Here is a 14910-nt window from a genome sequence, read left to right on the forward strand (position 1 = left end):
TATCGAGATCAGCTCCCCTCTGACCACTGGCTTCAGTGCTTCCCATCGCTGCTGAAATTTCCCCCGTGTCGTTGACCTGCAGGTAGTTCTGAATACATTTCCTCAGCCGCTCGCACACCCATTCGTCAGCCAAAAGTCCCACATCTAACCTCCAGTGTGGGCGCTAGTTACTTTCTTTACTAACCTGCAGGTAGTCACATTCACTTTCAAGCAATATGTAATTTATACAGAGCCTTTAACACAGCAAAAAGTCTCAAAGCATTTGAGAGCAAAATCAAATAAATGGTCTCTGCTTCAAAATCGAGATGGCTGTAGCAATGAGATAAAGCCTGATGGAAAATGTGGGTTATAAAAAAAACTGAAAGGGTTTAGGGGAAATCCCAGACTGTTAGGCCTACACAGCTGAAGCTACAGCCAGCAATAGTGAAGTGATGAGAAATCAGCAAGCATAAGAGGTCAGATTCAGAGGAATGAAGTTTATTGATGGTGTGGATGGGAAGGCACAAACGAGACCGAGCTTGAGGGAGTTACAGACATTGGGAAGGGCAAACGATGAAAGTTTAATACAAGGACGGAAATTTAAAATTTGAATTGTTGAGGGTATTATCGATTCAGTGCAGACTGGGTGATGACTCTTAAGTGAAACATGATTGTGGAAAAGGATACAGCAGCCAAATCTTGGATGAGTTTCAAGTCCATGAGGATTTGAGGGCAGGAGACTATCCAGAAGAGCATTGAAATATGTGATTCTGTAGGGCCATAAGCATGAATGAGGTTTTCCGCAGTGATAGATGAGGTAGAGTTGGAGATCAATGTGGTCAAGATGATATGGGATCAGAAACTTGGTCAGGTGCCAGTTTTTCTGGTCTGTCAGTTTTAGCTAGTTATGTCACACTATCCACAAGTTCTTGACTTGAGTAATATTTCTGTATGGCTTGCAATGTTTCACTCAGTAAGTCTCAGTAAAGATTGGGTCCAGTATCATCATCAATTGACATTCCAGAATAGATTATGCTACACCATTTTGTTATCATTTGTCTCACATGACTGTCATCAGTATCCAGGGAAGAAGAGCCAAGAAGGAAATAAGAATAGTGAAGCACTCTCCTTTGGATCTCTCACAGCAAGAGCAAAGTGCCCTTCCCATGGTCTGCTTCTTGTGGGACAAAAAGCATTTTGGGTTCCATATAGAGCAGCCTATCTCTATAGAGCAGCCTATCTCTTAACAGCCTCATGTGCTCCTGCAGAATGACTGAGTCAATTAAGTCACGGTTAAGTTCAGAATTGTACCATATTGGTCATGTTACCAGACTTCAGATCCGGAGGCATGAGTTCAAATCTCACTATGGTAGCTGGGGAATTTAAATTCAGTTAATTTTAAATAAATCTGGATTAACGGAAACTCTTATTAGCATTTGTGCACCTCACTGGGATGCCTATCAGCAACAAGTGACAGAGAGAAACGATCTGTGATGGGAGGAGCAGCAAGCAGTGGGAAGGTGAGTGGCAGCACATGAGCCTGAGTACTGTAGCACAGTGGTGCGAGGGCAGCAGCAGTTGATCAAAACACTGTCTGAGTGGGAGAGGTGGCTGCTTCGCCCACAGTTCGGTGGGCTGCTGGATAGACATGGCCAGCCTACCTGAAACCATCATCCTGCTGGAGCTTTCTCACAATGGTTATACAAGAGTGAATGGAGAGTAGGTGGTTTGGGAAGAGAAGCTGTTGAGTGAGTGAGTTTGGAGGGGAGGAGGTTTGAGAAGAGGGGTTGCTAAGTGAATGGGGAGGGTACATGGGGAGAGAGTTTGCTGAGCAAGTGCGTGGGGAAGAGGGGCTGCTGAGTGGCAAGTAAAAAATTGTGCAATTATGATTTACAAAACATGTCTTTAGTGGGGCAGTTAAAAATGAAACTGCCTGGAGGGCTATGCAAAAAGTTGGTAAATCTGAATAGGGTACACGATCAAAAAGGTTTGGGAACCCTGTATAGAGCATAAAGCTCGTAACTTAGTGCTGTCGAGGGCGGAAAAGTCTACTCTCCACATCATATGCCAACAGAAATCTCTGTTCTCTGCATCATATATAAGGTATAGATCATGTCAATCTATGGTTGGTTTCATACTCAACAACAGCTTTAAATACAATTCTTCTGATCGTGCTGCTGACATGCAAGCAGATTTAGCCATTAAAAAAATCAACAGAAAAAAATCTCTTTCAGTGTTCACTTCACAAGTTTCATTGGCTATCACCCACGTGCTTATTTTGCCAGAAAAGTCGCAACTTGTGTTTCAGTTTCTACATAATGCGCCACATTCAGATAGCCTTGTTTATTGCATCAGATCAACATTGTGCAACTCTCAAAAATAGCGCTTATCCTTCTGCATAACTTTACATACACATCTCAAATTTAAACTTCACCAAAAATAAATGATGTTAACATTTTTTAGGTCTGTTGAACAAATAAGGAATGTATATTGGATACATTTTACTATTTCAGGTGTATATTGCAATGATTCCAGACTTAATCCTGAGGTGTGAAACTTTCAGTTATTTTATACACATTTGTCTACAGTACCCAAGTACATTAAAGGTTTTGGAAAACTGGGGCTTTATTCACTGGATCAAGCAGTACAAATTTGGAGCAGCAATAGGCCATTCAGCCCATTCTGCTCTGCCATTCAATGAGATCATGGTGGCACAGTGGTTAGCACTGCTTCATCACAGCACCAGGGACCTGGGTTCAATTCCAGCCTTGGGTGACTATCTGTGTGGAGTTGCACTTCCTCGTGTCTTCGTGGGTTTCCTCCCATAGTCCAAAAATGTGCAGGTTAGGTGGATTGGCCATAATAAAATTACCCCTTAGTGTCCAGTTATGTGCAGGTTAGAGGGATGGAGCAGGGCAGGGCAGTGAGTCTGGGTAAGGTGCTCTTTCAGAGGGTTGGTGCAGGCTTGATGCACTGCAATCTTTGACTCCACTTTCCCAACTTATCCCCAGAAATCTTGATTCCCTTACTGATTAAAAATCTATCGCAGCCTTGAACATAGTTAACGACCCAGCCTCCAGTCCTTTGCAGTAAAGAATTCCACAGATTCACCACCCTCAGAAGAAATTCCTCTTCATCTCAGTTTTAAATGAGCGACCCTTTACTCTGAGATTATGCCTTCTGAACTTCCACAAAGGGAAACAGCCCTTGGCATCTACCTGTCAAGCCCCCTGATATCTTACAGGTTAATTTGATATAAATATTCAAAAAAACAAGGATGGATTTGGGTAAAGATTGTTAACGGGTCGAAAGTGAGTAATAAGTACTTAAAATACTTAATCTAAATATTAAGAACAGAGTGTAGGAGAAACTTGTTCAGAGTTGAGAGATTTTGGAATTGACTTTCCGGGTTGTTGTTGACATAAAAATGTCAACATTTGAAATGAAATGAAATGAAAATCGCTTATTGTCACGAGTAGGCTTCAAATGAAGTTACTGTGAAAAGCCCCTAGTCGCCACATTCTGGCGCCTGTTCGGGGTACGTTGAACATGTGGATGAGGATAAAGGGACCGGGAATGGAGTGGGCAAATGGAAGCAGGATATGTGCTTGCAAGGAGGGTAAATAGTGATATGGGCTGGCTTGTCCAAGTGGCCAGGTTGTAATTTCTATCTTAGTACATGTTGTATCCAGTGAACCCTGCTTTTGGTGCTGGTCAAGCCAGAATCCAACTCTGATATGGTTAAATAGACCAAAATACTTACCGTTAACTTGCCTATCGAAATGAAATGAAATGAAAATCGCTTGTCATGAGTAGGCTTCAATTAAGTTACTGTGAAAAGCCACATTCCGGCGCCTGTCGGGGAGGCTGGTATGGGAATCGAACCGTGCTGCTGGCCTGTTTGGTCTGCTTTAAAAGCCAGCGTTTTGCCTGGTGAGCTAAACCAGCCCCTAAATCATGCCGACTTGTGAAATTACTCACTGGAGAGTGGTGAAGATGGGTTTAACCCAAAATAATTCCAACTGAAGGTTAATGCTTTTGGGGGGGGGGGGGGGGGAAGGGGGTGTTCGGTGCACTTGTTGAGATTGGAGTACACACTCTACACCACCTGACAGACAGTTTGCTCTGCTGCAGATACTCCCGCCCATTGGGATGCGCAGATCCAGAGATCCATTTGCAGGCAGGCTCAATGAGTTGAGTGAATAAGGCCTGAGCGGGGAGGGTGGCTTGAATGGTAACCAAGGCAACGCCACCCCCTTCACCACCGCCAGCCCTCCGTGACCGCTCGAGCCGCAAGCCGGCCTGGTGCATGTGACCAGGGAGCCCGCCAGCCTCCAATCCGGCTTCGGTGGGTCACGTGACGGGGGCGGTGCGGCCTCCGCCGATTGGGCGACGGCACGCTTGAGGAGGAGGACAATGTTTACTGCTGCACAGGCCTGCCGCAGTCGCTGCCTCTGACATGAATAACAAATAATATTATATATCTCTGTTTTTCAAAAGCCCAATCGTTGACAACAACCGAAGGCTCATCACCTCAACGCGCGTGTGTATATGTAACCCGGAAGCTGTTCGGACGGAAGTGGTTATTGTATAATCAGCTGATGGTGATGGAAGAGGAGGCTGTTATTGTTCGGGGTTGAGAACAAGCCAACGGCCCAGACTTGGAAAACATCCCCCACTGCCGGCCCGCAGCCCTAACACCGAGATTCCCCCCCCCCAAAAAAAACCATTGAGATCCGGCGGCATTGCACCCCCCTCCCAAAAGCCGGGACACACACACAACAGGCACCCCCGGCTCTTTCTACCCGGGACGGATCCGCACCCGACCATTTATTCCCGGGACACAGCGGCTCCCGGGCTCCTGTACCCGGGACACAACGGCCCCCGGGTCCCTTTACCCGGGGCACAGCGGCAGCCGGCTCCGCCAGCAGGGCAGCCGGGCCTGGATCCACCCGCCTCCTCGCCTGCAGCCGGGCCAATGCTCGACCTGGAAGTGGTGCCCGAGCGCTCTCTGGGGAACGAACGATGGGAATTCGCTTTAGGTGAGTACAAAGGAACTTTTTTTTGAACGAGTGCTTTTGGGGGTAAATATTGCATCCCCGTGGGAAGGGGGGAGGTAGAAGATCTGGGGACTTCATCTATTTGGAGCATTATGGAGAGACGAGGCGTATTGTTCTGATGAGGTCCAAGGAGGGAGAATGGTATTCGAGAGAGAGATTGCTTTTGTAAAGTATTTGGGGAGAGGGAAAGGGGGGAGTTATATTAAGCGAGGAGGAATTGGGGCTACCAATCAGTGAGGAGGAGGGGGGCTAGACTCTGAGATATGAGGAGTTTTGAATTGATTGGTTGCCAATCTACTTCTCACCTGTAACAATCCGAGGGTATTCTAGGCATTGAGCAGACCATCCCAGAATGTGGGCATATGCAGTTTTGTGCATATTCTACTTTTAAACAAGTGCTCTGCCCAGCCATCTTCCTGAGGAGGTCACGTATAACTTCTTGGTGGACTGCCACCTAAAGAGACATGCTTATTTTCTGCTAATTTATCAACAATTAATCAATGCCTATTAAGTACTTTAATTCCTGTAATTGTGATAAGATAGTCTTAAGTTATCACTATTTTACTAGGCTGGCCTAGTATCCCTGATGCTGGCATTGAGTGTAAACCACTTATTTAATGAGATGTGCGTGTAGCCATATATCTAGTGATGTCTTCATCTTGGACCTTTTCCCGTTACCTGGCAGCCAATTTCTACTCTAAATTTATTTGTCGTTTGAGAGTCAGATGGGACTCTCTAGGGAAATTAGATTGCTTGTTCAAATGATTATTTGATGATTGGAATCAAATTTGTTGAACAAGGGCAACATGGTGGCGCAGTGGTAGCACTGCAGTCTCACGGCGCTGAGGTCCCAGGTTCGATCCCGGCTCTGGGTCACTGTCCATGTGGAGTTTGTACATTCTCCCCGTGTTTGCGTGGGTTTTGCCCCCACAACCTAAAGATGTGCAAGGTAGGGGGCTCTAAATTTAGGGGGCTCTAAATTTATAAAAGAAAAAAAAAGATTTGTTGAGCAAAACAGCTACCTTTTTATGTGAAGTGGGATCTTGTCGTACATAGAAACATACATAGAAAATAGAAGCAGGTGTAGGCCATTCGGCCCTTCGAGCCCACACCAGCATTGATTATCATCATGGCTGACCATTAAATTCAGTATTATTCTGCCTTCCCCCATATTCCTTTAGCCCCAAGAGCTATATCGAATTCCTTCTTGAAATCTCTGAACATTTTGGCCTCAACTACTTTCTGCGGTAATGAATTCCACAGACTCATCACTCTCTGGGTGAAGAAATTTCTCCTCCACTCAATCCTAAAAGATTTACTGCTTATTCTTAAAATATTACCCCTAGTTCTGGACTCCCCACTATCGGGATCATGCTTTCTGAATCTACCTTGTCTAATCTTGTTAGAATTTTATAAATTTCAACGAGATTCCCTCCCGCCCTTCTAAATGCCAATGAATACAATCCTAACCAATTTAATTCTGATATGACAGTCCTGCCATCCCAGGAATCAGCTGCACTACCTCTATAGCAAGAACATCCATCCTCAGATAATGCACAAAAGAATTTCAGTTATAAAAATCTGCACATTGTTGTGGGTCACAGGGGAACTCAGCACACTGATTTCAAATGCAATCGCTGCAGGTATCATGCTGTCTCAGTGCCCATCTTAGGCCAATAGTGCCTCCACTAGGTATGTGCGTATTAAAATTGAAGGGTTCTAATATTTCCCCTCTGCAGGTCACTGCTAAGGAGGCCAACAGGTTTGCTGTTTTTTAGTTACTATTTTGAACTCCTGACACTCGCCAAATCGCATTTACCCATTATCTTCTCACCGTCCTACCTTGGCTCCCAGTCTGGCAGTGCCTCAATTTTAAAATGATCTTCCTTCTACTTTCAATCCTTCTAGCGCTCCCCATCTGTAGCCTCCTAAAATCCTATCACCCTCTGAAGTGTTTGCACTTCACCAATGCTGATTCCTGTACTTCCTGTTTTTTTATTTTAATGGCTCCACCATTGACAGCTGTACTGTCAACTGCCTTGGTCCAAAGCTCTGGAGTTTTCTTCTAAACCTCCCCACCTCTCACTCCTTTTTAAGATGCTACTTAACACCTATCTCTTTGACATGCTTTTTGGTCACATCCTTGTGTGGCTGAGTGTTAAATTTTGTTAACACAGATATGAATTACCTTGGCATGTATTACTTCATTGAAGGTACTATAAGTGCAAGTTGTTGTTGATAATTTTTTTTCAATGCTGACCTTTGTACTGTTCTTGAAGCTGGCTGGATGAATGTACTTTCCCTGTACATTAAAGTATCCACCCTCTATAATAATATATTAACTGGGAAGAAAATGAAAGTGCCACATACAGTTCCTCCTGGTGCAGCTGTTACATTTGCTGCTTGGAACTGTGTATACTGGACTGCACTGTTAAATTTGTATTTATCACCTTATTTTAGTAAACCACTTCAGTTTGTTTTTGTTTAGTTTAGTTGAGTTGAGAAATTTTGTTTGAGTTCCAGAGGTGAGGTGACAATGACTGCCTTTGACATCAAGGCAGCATTTGACCAAGTGTGGCATCAAGGAGCCCTAGCAAAACTGGAGTCAAGAGGAATTGGGAGGGGGGGCTCTTCACAGGTTGAGTCATACCTGGCACAAAGGAAGATGGTTGAGGTGATTTGAGGTCAATCAACTCAGCTCTAGGACATCACTGCACATGTTCCTCAGGGTAGTGTCCTAGGGACAACCATTTTTAGCTGCTCCATTAATGATCTTTCTTACAATATCAGGTCAGATATGGGGATGTTTGCTGATGATTGCACAATGTTCAGCACCCCATTTGCGACTCCTCAGATACTGAAACAGTCCTTGTGCAAATGCAGTAAGACCTGGACAATATCCAGGTTTGGTCTGACAAGTGGCAAGTAGTGACGAACGGTGGCAGTTGTGTGTACCATCTACAAGATACGATGCAGGAACTCACCAAGGTTCCTTAGACAGCACCTTCCAAGCCACTGATGACTACCATCTAGAAGGACAAGGGCAGCAGATACCTGGGAACATCAACACCTGGAGGTCCCCCTCCCAAGTCATTCACCATCCTGACTTGGAAATATAGAACATAGAACATAGAACATAGAACAGTACAGCACAGAACAGGCCCTTCGGCCCTCAATGTTGTGCCGAGCCATGATCACCCTACTCAAACCCACGTATCCACCCTATACCCGTAACCCAACAACCTCCCCCTTAACCCTACTTTTATTAGGACACAACGGGCAATTTAGCATGGCCAATCCACCTAACCCGCACATCTTTGGACTGTGGGAGGAAACCGGAGCACCCGGAGGAAACCCACGCACACAGAGGGAGGACGTGCAGACTCCACACAGACAGTGACCCAGTCGGGAATAGAACCTGGGACCCTGGAGCTGTGAAGCATTTATGCTAACCACCATGCTACCCTGCTGCCCGAATATATCGGCATCCCTTTACTGCTGCCAGGTCAAAATCCTGGAACTCTCTTCCTAACATCACTGTGGGTGTACCAACATCTCCGGGACTGCAACGGTTCAAAAAGGCAACTGACCACCACCATCTAAAGGGCAACTAGAGATTGACAATAAATGCCTGCCTAGCCAGCAAAAGCTACATGCTGTAAATTAATAATTTTTTAAGAATTGCTTTAAAATATTAATTCCTCTTGCTGGGTTTTTTTGACCTTTCATAGCAAGCAATATGTGCTTCAACCAGCTTCTTGTCTAAAAGTGTTTTCTTGATGTATCTGTCATCTGCAAGAACACAGAACCGCAACCCTTACCTTTAGTTCCATGCTTTACACTTGCAGTAGTGTACTCCTGTTTGCTCAAAACATTTAAATGTTCAACATAACACAGAGGATATGATTGTCTATTTTCTGTTTATAAACACCTGGCTTTGGAGTTGGTGGAGGTGCTATGATGGAATCCTTGATCAAATGAAATGCGCAGCCCCAGGATGTGTTCTTTGGAAATCACGGTTATAAGGAAAGTAGAACCTTTTAGGTAACTGATTTGTAAAATGCCATGTATAGTCTGATTTGTGGATGTTGGATGTAGTGTTCCTGCTCTGTTGTTAGCCTTTTCATAAAGTTTGAAAGGGAAATCATTTCAATCCATTATCAGCAGTTTTTCTGATGGGTTTACATAGTCATACAGCTCTGACAGCCATTAAGTGTAGTTTCTTGCAATGTAATGAACCAACTTAATTTTTTTAGTTGTACATTTTGTTATTGATGACTTTTCCAAGGAAAATAAATTCTGCCTGGATTTATAGCTTCCTGTTGAGATTAACAGGCTCACAGTCTCGTAGCCTGTTTCTCTGCACTCACCTGCACCATACCCATTGCTACACCTGCACCATTTCGATATAGTTGACAGCTTGGTTATTTCTGGGCATGATTGGGCACTGCTGACCAAAGAGAATATTGCCACTCAACCATAGCGTGGTTCTGCTATAAGAATTTTGTCATTGTTCATTGGCAGCCACGCCTCCCTGGACCAGACCCTGTTTCATAGTGCCAACCTCACCCTGGCTGCAGGTATCTTTAAACTGAATGAACAAAGAGCAGAGCAACCATCTAAAAAGCCTAAATCCAGATGAGTGTGCACAAAAGTTTTACTACTTTAAATTTTTTATTCATTTATGGGCTGTTGGCGTTGCTGGCTCAGCCAGCATTTTATTGCCCCTTCCCTAATTGCCCTTGAGAAAGTGGTGGCAAACTTCCTTCTTGAACCCCTGCAGTCCCTGTGTAGGTACACCCACAGTATTCTTAGGGAGGGAGTTCCATAATTTTGACCTAACGACAGTGAAGAAACAGTAATATATTTCCAAATCACAATGGTAAATGGCTTAGAGGGGAATTTCCAGGTGGTGGTGTCCCCATGTGCTTGCTGCACTTGTCCTTTATTTATTTTTTTAAAATTCCAATTAAGGGGCAATTTAGCATGGCCAATCCACCTACCCTGCACGTCTTTGGGTTGTGGGGGTGAGACCCACGCAGACATGGGGAGAATGTGCCAACTCCACATGGACAGTGACCCAGGGCCAGGATCTAAACTGGGTCCTTGGTGCTGTGAGACAGCAGTGCTAACCACCGTGACACCTGCCCTTGTTCTACTAGATGGTAGAGGTGTAGCGTGTTTAGAAGATGCTGCCAAAAGAGCCTTGGTGATTTCCGCAATATATCTTGTAGATGGTACACACTGCTGCTACTGTTTGTCAGTGGTGGAGGGAATAATTGTTTGTGTAAGGGGTGCCAATCAAGCAGGCTGCTTTGTCCTGGATGATTTCAAGCTTCCCATTATTTGTTAGTTGTAAATATATGTTTAAAAATGCATGCATTAATTTTTCAAATGTACTTCAAACACATGATACTGCAAATAAGTGAACACAGTTGATCTAGTCCAAAATAAATAGAGTACTTAGCTCTAATTGCCAACTTTGCAATTACTTGGGCATTGTGTTCGGAATTGTACCACCTTGAGCCAGTTGCTACAATTGAGTTACTGCCCTGGTTGGACTCCAGTTTGTTTTATGCATGCTGTGTTTTTTCCCAGCCCCCATGTGGGAGGAACTGTCATAACCTTTTGGCAGCTTTTTCTCTCTGCTCTTTGAACCAGGCTTTGTTGAGCTTTGATTGAAGCCTGAATAGAGTGAGAATGGACACTGCATCTTTACATGCCACTGCCCTGAGCCAACAATGCTTTTTTTTTGCTCCTGCTATGGGCTGTTTTTCTCTGTAGTTATCAAGCTGTTCATTTACCAGGTGTAGGCCTCAGGGGAATGTCTATGAACCTATCATGTTGGTGGTGAATGAAGTTCTGTTTTCAATTACAATTGCTTTTTATTGATTGCTTAGTGGCATAAAATGGAATCTGAAAATTATAACCCAAAACGGAATGCTGGAGATGATTGTTCATATTTAACACAGCAAGTGCACAGTAAATCAGGATGTGGAGATGCCGGCGTTGGACTGGGGTGAGCACAGTAAGAAGTCTTACAACACCAGGTTAAAGTCCAACAGGTTTGTTTCAAACACGAGCTTTCGGAGCACGGCTCCTTCTTCAGGTGAATGGAAAGGCTTGTTCCAGAAATGTTTATATAGACATCTGAAGAAGGAGCCGTGCTCCGAAAGCTCGTGTTTGAAACAAACCTGTTGGACTTTAACCTGGTGTTGTAAGACTTCTTACTATATAGACACAGTCAGAGATGCCCCGGAATGCGAGCACCTGCAGGCAATCAAATCATCAAAGATGCAGAGAGAGAGGTAACTCCAGGTTAAAGAGGTGTGAATTGTCCCAAGCCAGTTCAGTCGGTAGGCCTCTGCAAGTCCAGGCTTGTTGGTGGGGGCCGAATGTAATGCGACATGAATCCCAGATCCCGGTTGAGTCCGCATTCATGCGTGCGGAACTCAGCCTACAGATGCTGAAAGATGCCCTCGTACGAACGGGATATGGCGCTCGACTCATTGATCGACAGTTCCACCGCGCCACAGCAAAAAAACCGCACCGACCTCCTCAGAAGACAAACACGGGACACCACTGACAGAGTACCCTTCGTCGTCCAGTACTTTCCTGGGGCGGAGAAACTACGACATCTTCTTCGCAGCCTCCAACACATCATCAGCGAGGATGGACATCTTGCCAAGGTCATCCCCACACCCCCACTACTGGCCTTCAAACAACCGCGCAACCTCAAACAAACCATTGTTTGCAGCAAATTACCCAGCCTTCAGAACAGCAACCACAACACCACAAAACCCTGCCAGGGTAATCTCTGCAAGACATGCCAGATCATCGACATGGACACCACCATTACACGTGGAAACACCACCCACCAGGTACGCGGCGCATACTCGTGCGACTCGACCAATGTAGTCTACCTCATACGCTGCAGGAAAGGATGTCCCGAAGCGTGGTACATTGGCGAGACCATGCAGACACTGCGACAACGAATAAACGGGCATCGTGCGACTATCAACAGGCAGGACTGTTCCCTTCCAGTTGGGGAACACTTCAGCAGTCAAGGACATTCAGCCTCTGATCTCCGGGTCAGCATTCTACAAGGAGGCCTTCAGGAGACGCGACAACGCAAAATTGCTGAGCAAAAACTTATAGCTAAGTTCCGCACGCATGAATGCGGACTCAACCGGGATCTGGGATTCATGTCGCATTACATTCGGCCCCCACCAACAAGCCTGGACTTGCAGAGGCCTACCGACTGAACTGGCTTGGGACAATTCACACCTCTTTAACCTGGAGTTACCTCTCTCTCTGCATCTTTGATGATTTGATTGCCTGCAGGTGCTCGCATTCCGGGGCATCTCTGACTGTGTCTATATAAACATTTCTGGAACAAGCCTTTCCATTCACCTGAAGAAGGAGCCGTGCTCCGAAAGCTCGTGTTTGAAACAAACCTGTTGGACTTTAACCTGGTGTTGTAAGACTTCTTACAGTAAATCAGTGCATTGTAACCCATTCATAAGTGCTATATTTAATAGGTTTAAGTTTCAGGCAGAACTTTGATCTGTAGCTGCATTGTTTTCAGTTTTTTAATCTTGGATGATTACCACAAAGACTATTATCGATTGCCCCCTGTGTTGAGTTAGCTGATCTCAGATGAGACAATGGGGAATGCTCCATTTGGCCTAACACCCTGTGCTTGGAAAGGGGACAATTCCAGCTCCTGGTTGCAATTCAGCAAAGCCAATTGAAATTGCATGTGTGGATGACAAGTCACAGTAAGGTGGGGTTTACTCTAAGAACAATAGGCTTACAGATGAACAACAAATACATATGCGAATTTCCCAAAGATGACCATTGTCTGAGAGCTATCACACACAAATGAGTGGAAGGAAATGGGACAAAGGTGATTGATGGCGGACAGAACAGTTCGGAGGTTGGGGGATATAGTTTATTTGCACAGTTGCTTCCATCTGAGACGTGAATTAGTCTTCAGAATAATGGAATGACAGTTGTCTCTCTATGTCCAGGGTGAACTGTTGCATGCTGTGTTGACCCAGTTCCTTGAGTCCCCACAACACAGCTCATTACATTTTAAGTTTAGCTCACCAAGGTATGGTGCTGGTGGTGGCGGTAGGAAGAAAATGTTTAACTGATGTAGTAATGGGTGTTAGTCTGAATTTGGGGTTAAGGAATATTATTGGGCAGAATGCAAGGAGCTTTGATCTGCATCTAACTGTTCTGTATGCAACCTGGGAGTGCTCAGTACTGAAATTGGATGTTCAGCATTACTCAACAGCCATTGTTCAACACTGACCCTCAAAAATTAAAATAATATTTGATTGATCGCCCTCATTCAGTACCTGATGAATACTCTGGTTGTTTTGTTCAATATGTTATTAACAATGGCTTACCTAGACTAAAGGCATTCTGCTAGGTATTTTAACAATGACTGAGTGAAAAAACTGACTTCAGAAATGGCGTGGTTGTGGTAAGTTTCCCAAATTGGTGCTCTGAGTTTCATAACCTGCACATTTATAACTAACTCAGGAACATCGTAAATAAGAGCAGGAGTAGGCCATTCAGCCCCTTGACCCTGCTCTGCCTTTCAAGCAGATCATGACTGATCTGCTACCTCAGTGCTATTTTCCAGCACTAGCCCTAGAACTTATTGATCTCGGTCTTGAGCATATTCAATGACTGAGCCTCCGCGCTCAGATTCATCACAGAGTGAAGAAATTCCTCAACATCTCAGACCTAAATGGACTACCTCTTGTCCTGAGACTGTCTGCTGGTTCCAGACCTCCCCTCATACCAGGGAAAACCATCCTGCCTGCATCTACCCTGTTGAGCCCTGTGAAAACGTTGAATGCAACAACAAGATCACTTATTCTCCTCAATCTCTTCTCTTGCTGATAGTGAGCTATTTTCCTCTTTCCTGCTCATCTCCTTCATGTGTTTATTTTTGTCCCCCTTTACAATGTGTGTGCGTGTGTATCTAAAATTTCACCCTGCAGAGCTCCTGGATCTCAGCCAGTGCTGTTGTGCAAGCTGTTTACTGGAATTGAGTGGCTTGCAATGATTTGCCAGGTATTATTGATTTCTTTTTGTCTCTTCTCTCCCTCTTCCCCCCCCCCCCCCCCCCCCCCCCAGCTTTCTTTTTTTTTGTAAAACATTTTATTAAGGTATTTATAATTTGATAATAATAGTAAACAGTACAAATATAAACATAGTGCGTAAACCATCTCCATTCCTAACAAATCCCACCTACCCCAATCAGAAAATAGCCCGACCTCCCACCCGCGCCCCCCCCCCCACCCGCCTTTTTCCTATTGCCTCTGCTGACATTTAGTTTCCCCCGAAGAAGTCGACAAATGGCTGCCACCTCCGGACGAACCCAAGCATTGACCTCAAGGCAAACTTAATCTTCTCCAGTCTGAGAAACCAGGCCATGTCGCTAACCCAGAACTCTGTTTTCGGGGTCTTCAAGTCCCTCCACGCTAGCAATATCCGTCTCCGGGTTACCAAGGAGGCAAAGGCCTCTCTTGCCCCCTTGATTCCCGGATCTACTGACACTCCAAAAATCGCCACCTCTGGATTCGGCACCCTTGTTTTTAGCACCGTGTACATGACCTCTGCAAATCTCTGCCAGAATCCTCTCAGCTTCGGACATGCCCAGAATATATAGACCAGATGGAAAGACCTGGTTATAAACTGATTAATTTGCATTGTTTCTCTTTTTCAGGAATGCCATTGGCTCAGGGTGTTGCTATTCTCCAAAAACACTGTCGTATCATAAAAAATGTGCAGGTTCTCTACAGTGAACAGGTGAGTGCGACCAGCCCACAAGCTTGCTTTGGGAGCAGTT

General features: G+C 44.9%; 1 protein-coding gene across 1 annotated transcript in view; it reads left to right on the forward strand.

The window, feature by feature from the left end:
- The first annotated feature begins 4369 nt into the window (after positions 1-4369).
- The window catches only part of c9h16orf70 (chromosome 9 C16orf70 homolog), a 108746-nt gene continuing 98205 nt past the window's right edge, over positions 4370-14910 (forward strand). Inside the window, exons 1-2 of the mRNA XM_038806940.1 lie at positions 4370-5021; positions 14788-14870. Coding sequence (XP_038662868.1) covers positions 4958-5021; positions 14788-14870 — 147 coding nt within the window. The 5' untranslated portion in view covers positions 4370-4957. The remainder of the gene's footprint in view (positions 5022-14787; positions 14871-14910) is intronic.

Source organism: Scyliorhinus canicula, chromosome 9 (assembly GCF_902713615.1).
Source record: "Scyliorhinus canicula chromosome 9, sScyCan1.1, whole genome shotgun sequence".
NCBI lineage: Eukaryota > Metazoa > Chordata > Chondrichthyes > Carcharhiniformes > Scyliorhinidae > Scyliorhinus > Scyliorhinus canicula.